Genomic DNA, 8,419 nt, shown 5'->3' with positions numbered 1-8,419 from the left:
AATTTCAAGAAAAAGAAAATAAACACTACTGTGTTAAGAGAAAAAGCTGATTAGTTTAGTTTAGTGATGCCGAAAAAGTACTCCGATCTACATGATGAAATGTAAGCAAGTAAAGAAGAAATGAATAGTAATTTAATAAAATTTGTAATGGAATCAGCACAAGAGATATGTACAAAAGTTCCTAAACAAAATCAAGGAAAGGTATCAGAAAAGATGAAAAACAAAAAAATAAAGAAAGGATTGAATGAGAATATATTCCAAGAGAGATGAAATAGAATTAGCAGAACTATCCAAAACAATAAACAAATTAAAAATGTAAGACATTTGTAAAAACAATCAGTTAAGAATTGAGGAACCGTTAATGAAAATAAAAAATCATCCAAAGGGATGAAAAAAAAATGTCTTCGAACATAGTGCCAACAAATATCTGTTTTAAAAAATGAAAATGAAAACATTATCAACAAACTTGATAGGGTGATAAAAATTGCAGAGGATTTCTATACAATGCTATACAATAGTGATATAGAAATAATTTTGCTAATAGAAATAGTGAAACACCTAAGCCGGTACCAAATGTAGCAGTAGGAGAAGTAAAGAAAGCAGTAAAAGACATGAAAAGAGACAAAACAGCTGAAGATATCCTAAAAAATTGATTTTATGGCAACGTAACTGTTAGGTTCTAACAGAGAGGCGAAGTGAAAGCAACTGACTTTATTCAATCAGACAACAAGCTTATTTACACATAGCTGCAAGCAGGCATGACACAAAAATGCAATTAGTAGAAGACTTCAGATAGAAAACTTAAAGAGGTTTATATTATCAGGCGGGGGGGGGGGGGGGGAGCGAGAGATAAAAAAACAAATACCCGTACAGTGTAAGAACGTGTATGAAACACGTGCAGTACATGGCTCTCCCAGATAAAAGACATATGTCAAATAGGGCACCTTGCTCTTGAGAAGAGCGAGGAGATATGCAGGTTTAAGGTGATCAATGGAGACCCAGTCTTCATTGCCAAGAATATTAATTAATAAAGCCTTTGGTATGCGATGGATCACGAGGAAAGGGCCCGTGTAAAGGGGTTCTAACAGTGGCTTGCTAGTGTCGCTGCACAGGAACATGTGCATTATCTTTTGCAAATCTGTCGGTATGTGTTACTTTGCTGGGGGCTTGTAAGTCTGGCATTATGGAGTAAATTTTCTCACAACGTGATGTAGGTGCTGGGGCTTGTCAGAGAAGGTTGGAGACGGAAAATATTCGGCAGGGACGACCAACAGATTGCCATACACCATTTTAGTTGCTGAGATATCTAGGGGGTCTTTAAGAGTGGTCCTTAGTTACCAAGAAAACCCGGGGAAGCTGAGTAAACTAGTAAAAATAATTGAATCGGGAAATCAAAGTTGCTTTGGGGTGCAATGAAAACACTTACCTATTCCATTGGCTACAGGGTTGTAAGCAGTTGTCTGATGTAGGGTCATGCCCAGAAGATTCGCTGATGAAGTCCACAATTGAGAGGTGAAAGTGGTACCCCTGTCATGAATAATATGCTCAGGGATATAAAATCTCACTATCCACCATGAGAGTAAGTCGGATGTACATAAAGTCGACGTTGCAGTTTGCATGGGGATGGCTTCAGGACAACGAGTGGAATAGTGAATGACGGTAAACATGTAATGGTGTCCTTTCGATATGGGTAAGATACCTAATTCGTCGATGGGAATGTTGGCAAAACAATGCGGAGGTTTAGGAAAGGTGGCCACTTCTGAATCCGTATGTCAATATACGTTTGAAGCTTGACATAAAGTAGAGACACAGATCAAATCCTTAGCATTCTAGTAATTCCATGCCAACTGAACTTTGTCTTCAGTAGCTGTGCAGTAGATAGGCAAGAAGGATGCGAGAGGCCATGGATGAAATTAAACACCTGTCAGCGCATGGAGGCAGGTATCTACGATCGCGGCCTACCAGTAATGATGTCACAGAGGATGGTGGCATTGAGTCGTTGAGGGCGACATCTTCCCAACAGAGGGATGTGTAAGATCCTTAATGCTTGGTACTCTAGATCGTTTTGTTGGGCTTTTCCCAAGCCGTTCTAATCCAATCCCAGGTGAATGGCAGCCAATGTGTTTCTTTACAGGCATTCGACAACAGGATTAATTTTCCCAGAGACTTGTTGAAGGGTGTAGTTGTACTCAGCCCTGGCGGAGAGGTGTCGACGTTGACAGATGAACCAAGCGTCAGGCTGTTAAGTGAAAACATGCACCAGAAGCATGTGGTCTGAGTGAATGACGAGGGGCTCACCATCAAAGAAGTGATGAAAGTGACGTACAGTAAAATGCACCACCAACAATTCGCAGTCGAAGATAGAGTAGCCAGATTCCATATTAGACAGTTTTCTGGTGAAAAAGGCCAATGGACGGGAAGAGCCATGGACCACCTGCTACTGCACCAAGAGCGACATCACTGGCATCAATGGAGACGGTCATGTGGCATGGGAAAGGTGAGAGTAGCAGCAGTTAATAGGGCATTATTTGCATTGTAGAAGGCTGCTTCCTAAAGGTGACCACACTTCAGGTCTTTTGACTTGCCCTTGAGGGAGGCATAGAGGGGGAAAGTGTGGCGGCAATGATTGGCAAAAACCAGTGATAATAGTTCATCATGCCCAAGAATTCTTATAGTGCTTTGACAGTCAAGGACGTGGGAGAGTTCTGAATGGTTGCTATGTTGTCAGGGAGGGGGTAGACTCTTTCAGGAGTGATGCAGTGCCCTAAGAAAGATACTTCGTGAGTGCCAAAGGTACAGTTGTCATAAAGGATTACAAGGCCATTTTGTTGCATGCAGTCGAAACCAATGCTTAAGTGACAGAGGGGCTCATCTTTGGGGGAAGAGAACACAAGTATGTCGTCCATGTAACATATGCAGGAGGGGAGGTCCCCCAAGTTGCCATCCATGAGGCACTGAAAAGTGGCACCAGCATTGCGAAGGCCAAAACAGGAGTAATTGAACGTGTATTTATCGAAGGAGGTGGTGATGGCGGTCTTTTCAGATGTCTCCTGGGTTCATGTGTACCTGATAATATCCCAACAAGAGGTCGAGTGTGAAGAAAACCTTTGTATTGTGCAAGTAGTAGGTAATGGCAGCAATGTTTGGGAGAGCATAGTGATACAGTTCTGTCTGCATGTTCAGACGCCTGTAATCCCCACAAAGGAGCAGGGTCAGGGTCAGAGTCAAGGAGATGACCATGAGCTTGAGACCTATAGTTTAGCGTCTGCCTATTGATCCGGAGCCAGAGTACTAGCCACCCGTTGAGATACTACAGCTAGAGAGTTATTGGGTCCCTTGACTGGCCAAAGAGTACTAAATTGGATTCTTTCTAGTTATGGCTTATTTTCTTTTTGCCTAAACATACACAGTATAGTCTGGCCTATTCTTTACATATTCTACTCTATCCTCATACACCTGACAACACTGAGATTACCAAACAATTCTTCCTCGCTCAAGGGTTTCACTACTGCAATGTAATTTTTCAGTGGCTACTTACCTCTTGGTAAGGGTAGAAGATACTCTTTAGCTGTAGTAAGCAGCTCTTCTAGTAGAACGATATTCAAAAATCAAACCATTGTTCTCTGAGCTTGGATAGTGCCCTAGCCTCTGCACCATGGTCTTTCACTGTCTTGGGGTAGAGCTCTCTTTCTTGTAGGTACACTTGGGCACACTATTCTATCTTATTTTTCTCCCTCTTGTTTTTAAAAGTTTTTCTAAAGTTGTTACCGTTCTTAAAATATTTCATTTTAATTGTTAATTACTTCTCTTGCTGTTTCCTTATTTCCTTTCTTCACTGGGCTATTTTCACTCTTTGAGCCCTTGGGCTTATAGTAGTCTGCTTACCCAACTAGGGTTGTAGCTCTGCAAATAATAATAATAATAATAATAATAATAATAATAATAATAACAATGGGGGGCCTGATGTATTGATATGGTGATATATTGAATATTGTACTTGGTGGGAGCCCTGGGGGTTTGGCAAAGATCAGGATGAAAGGCTTCTCGATATGACATGACGAGGCGAGTGTAGGTATCCGTGGGTACGCTGATGTGGAGTGAGAGGTCGGAGGGGGCGGGTTGAAAAGGTATCGACCGGGGACCAGACAGCGTTGACTAATCGTCGATGCCCCACATTAACCCGGAGGTAAAATGTGCGAAGAAATCTGTACCGAATAGTGGCAATATCACGTCTGCAACGAGGAATTTCCATTGGTATTTTGGACTCCCAAACAATAATGTGAGTGTCTCGTATCCGTGGGTGGAGATCTCAGATCCATTGACAGTTAAGAGGCAGAAGTCAGTAGGCTTGGAATAAATACTCCATATCTTAGAGAGTGAGTTTGGTAGAAGGGACTGGTAGGCACCAGTGTCTACAAAAAACCGCACACCTGTACTTGCATCATGTAAAAAGAAAAGAATAGTGATATGGGAGGACATCGCCATAAAAGATGGCGTACTTACATGTTTTTTGGCAACTGAAAATCTACTGCATATTTCTTACCAGCAGCCCTGAATCTGGATAGGTAGTAGCATAACTGCACCTGATGGGCATTAGTAAGTGCCTGGAGAGGTCGTTTGTCCGGGCATGAGCTTTGGGCGGTGGTGGGCAGTTTTATCGCTGCTCCGTCATTTCACAAGGCTGGCTTCTCTGTTTTACCGCATTCATGTCGCCCCCTGTCGGTGTTGAGTAGTTGTCCTCTTCGTCAGGATTGGAGCTGTTGATTGAAGTCTTGAAGGTAGTGAAGTGGCTGTCCATAAGAGTGTGAACTTTGGTCTTTCATGGGCAAGATATCAAATTCGGGTAGGTGTTTTACCCAAAGAGCACAAAGCAGGTGCACTTCCTGAGGAGAGTCGTCTCTGGCAGGCTGCAAGGGAGCGATATGGGCCATTTTCCTGAGGCCGAACAAAGCCTTTTGATCCCCCTACGGCTGGTGAGAGAGTTAAAAAAGCTTGGCTATGCAGGTGGCTGTTGATGGCGAGTACTATTCCACGAGATAATTTTTGAGGGCTTCATACTCTATTTATGCGTCCCCTTGGTCGCAAAGCCAATTGGGGATTTCCAGGAACGTGTTCTCGGGGATCACTGCAAGGGAATAGTCTGCTTTGTGCTTGAACGCTGCTTGAGCAAGTCACGCCCTTGATGCAAAACCAAGCTTCAGCACACTAGAACCAGGAGAACGCTTTTCTGCTGGCAAAGGGTCAGGTTTGTAACAAGGGTAGGGTGAATGGGTGTGTAAAAAAGGCAGTGTGGAGTAGTCACTCCGGTGGTTACCAATGTGGCAACGTAGCTGTTAGGTTCTAACAAAGAGGTGTAGTGAATCCAAATGAGTTTATTCAACAAGACAATGAGTTTTTACACACATAGTTTCGAACAAGAATGACACAAATTCAAATCGTATAAGACTTGCAATAGCAAGCTTAAATAGTTTTATATTATCAGTGCAGGGGAGAGGAAGCGATAAAAAAAGCAATATCGTTACAATATATGAGCGTGTATGAAAGAAATGCAGTAAAATTCAATAATAGATGTAGATTTTACAGTAGTCCAAATTGCTGAACTTTACACAAAATGTCTGCAAGCATGCTCTATACATAAAACTTGCAAAAACTTCATTAATAAACTAATTCACAAAAATGGAGACACAAAAGTCATGAAAAATTTCCGTAATATATATAAAATTTTCACAAAGATCATATTAGGCCGAATGGAAACACAGCTAGAATTTAATCAACTGAAAAGCCCAGACAGGCTTTATTAGTGGGCATTCAACAAACGACCATATCCATGTAATTAGCCAGCTAAGGGAAAAATCAATAATGACAAACCACTGTATATGGCATTTACAAACTATGAGAAAGCTTTTGTTTCTCTCGAAACTTTAGCAGTTAGACAGGCACTGCGCATCACACAAAGCTTGCTACCTTTTGATGTATCTAGCCAATGAATCATCTAGGAATTTAGTCAGTCATGGAAAGAGTAGATGACTAAATGGCCTCCAGTCCTGGGCGTAGCGGGGTGCTAAGAATCTCCCGGTTTATAGATACTAAAGAAAAATTGAAAATTGGTAATTGGAATGTTAGAACCATGTATCAGGTTGGGTAGTTACAGCAAGTGGAGAGTGAATTTATGAAATATAGTTTGGATATCTTGAACCTTAGTGAAGCATGTTGCAAGGGGATTGGTAAGGAAACTTTAGACCAATGCAATATATATATCCACTCAGGAAGATCAGATGGAGTTGGAAGAGAAGGGGTAGGAATGATGATTACACCAAGAGTAGAAAGGCATTAACTGACTGGAGAGTTAAAAATAGTAGATTGTTACGAGCCAATTTCAAATCAAAGCAGTGCAATATGAGAGTTATAGTTTGATATGCCCTAACAAATGATTCCCTTGAAGAAAGGAAAGACGGATACTATGAAGAACTGAAGAGGGTAATAAATGAGATCCCTGAGAGAGATATGAAAATTGTCATTGGCGACTTCAATACTAAAGTTGGAAGAAATAATCAAGATATAGAGAATGTGATGGGTGTTGATGGTCCTGGCAGTTGCAAATGGAAATGGAGCACATTTCATAAATTTCTGTTCAACAAATAATCTTGTCATTGGAGGTACTCTTTTTCAACACATGAACATCCACAAGTATACATGGACTTCACCATGCAGTAATTAAAAAAATCAGAGATAATTTTTCCATTAATAAAGAGGTAAGGAGGACTCTGAGAAATGTAAAAAGCTATAGAGGTGCAGATACTGGTAGTGATCACCCGCTCCCCATTGCCACACTTAAAAGAAAACTGAAAGCACCAAACAGAAAGATGTATAGAATACCTAGATTTGATACAACTAAGCTTTCAGAAGAGCACAGAGAAATATTAGCAATTGAATGTAGGAATCGATTTGCAATCTTAGAGACTTTAAGAGACGAAGAATAGACGATTAATGAAGAATGGTGTGATATTAACCCATATATGCCCAGCGATGCGTTTGCGCAACACTAAAGTTGTGTTTACAAGTTTCAATTTGCAAGCCATAGGCTTACCGGTTCAATCTTTCTGTTGTCATCAGTTGATAGAGAGAGAGTTTAACAGACGGATGTACAGTGAACTGCTGAATCAAACTGTATAACAAGTGCAGTACAGTGATTTAAAATTCAGTGTAATTTTTGTCTACCATGTCTTCGAGAAATAATGGGGGTATATGAGAAATGCAACCTACTTATAGATAAATAAGATTATGCCCATATTAACAGATTGTTCCTTTATTAGCGCATTTCTAAAATTTGTGTTTTAGCATGTATTTTGATATTGAAAATACGTTCCGAAAATCTACTTTTTATTGTGATGCGTTCACGCAACACTGGGCATCCCATGTCTCAATGATATTCAATATTCCACATATATTTTCCCAATTATATTGCGTTTAAAAGCGTTTTATTATCATGTTTGCCTAAGGATCACCATAAATATACACACACATACATACGCACACACGCGCGCACACTTACACACACATTCTAAATAAAAACTATCTTTCCTATGGTAAAGTCTTTGGGTTATCCACTATATCTATAAATGAGTCTATGATTCCATACTTTGGAAGACACCAACAAATCAGTTCATCCGTGGAAAGCCCATACGATGGGGTTATAAAGCATGGGCAGCTTGCACTCCTTTGGGTTATGCCTTTACTCTTGACCTTTACCAAGGAAAATACGAAGGAAATAATCCAAATGTGTATGCAAGTGAATATGGTTTAGGAGGAAAAGTTATTCTAAACATTCTTGACACACTTCAAGCTGAATATCCGGGAATAAGATTTTCTCTTTATTTCGATTACTTCTTCACCTCAATAAAACTCTTAGAGATCAAAAGAAGAGGTCATGGTGCCACAGGTACCCTAAGAGCCAATAGAGTAGAAAAATTTCCACTGACTATCAACAAGACGTTTGAAAAGTTGCCAAGAGGTAGTGAAGAGCGCTTCTTAGATAGAGATTCTCAAATTCTAGTTGTCAGATGGAATGATAATAGAGTAGTCAGCATTGGTTCCAATGAGCATGGAACGTTTCCCATGAAAAAAGTTGAGCGATACTCGACAAGGGAAAAAAAGAAAGTATCTATAGGTTGCCCTCGTATGATTGACACATAGAACCAGAACATGGGTGGTGTTGACAGAACAGATGAAAATATTTGTCATTATCGCATTGCAATTAGAGGTAAAAAATGGTATTTTCCCATACTTTGTTTTCTAATCAATGTCTCAATGAACAACACCTGGCTTTTTGCTCGGAAAGGTGGGTATGATGATGATTTGCTTACATTTACTAGAGCAGTTGTTCAATGTTGGTTGAAAAAGTTTGGAAAACCACCAAAAC

The 8,419-nt window shown here is 40.3% G+C and overlaps 2 protein-coding genes across 2 annotated transcripts in view; one reads left to right on the top strand and one right to left on the bottom strand.

The window, feature by feature from the left end:
* LOC137650906 (uncharacterized) overlaps positions 1–1,619 on the bottom strand; it is an 11,196-nt gene extending 9,577 nt beyond the window's left edge. The window contains exon 1 of the mRNA XM_068384052.1: positions 1,427–1,619. Coding sequence (XP_068240153.1) covers positions 1,427–1,619 — 193 coding nt within the window. The remainder of the gene's footprint in view (positions 1–1,426) is intronic.
* Positions 1,620–1,686: 67 nt separating this feature from the next.
* LOC137650905 (piggyBac transposable element-derived protein 3-like) lies at positions 1,687–8,193 on the top strand. Its single transcript, XM_068384051.1, has 2 exons — positions 1,687–1,767; positions 7,648–8,193. Exons 1-2 carry the CDS (start codon positions 1,687–1,689, stop codon positions 8,191–8,193), a joined length of 627 nt encoding a protein of 208 aa, XP_068240152.1.
* The last annotated feature ends 226 nt before the right edge of the window (positions 8,194–8,419 follow it).

This window comes from Palaemon carinicauda, chromosome 12 (assembly GCF_036898095.1).
Source record: "Palaemon carinicauda isolate YSFRI2023 chromosome 12, ASM3689809v2, whole genome shotgun sequence".
Classification (NCBI taxonomy): domain Eukaryota; kingdom Metazoa; phylum Arthropoda; class Malacostraca; order Decapoda; family Palaemonidae; genus Palaemon; species Palaemon carinicauda.
This window is presented reverse-complemented; position numbering and strand designations above follow the sequence as displayed.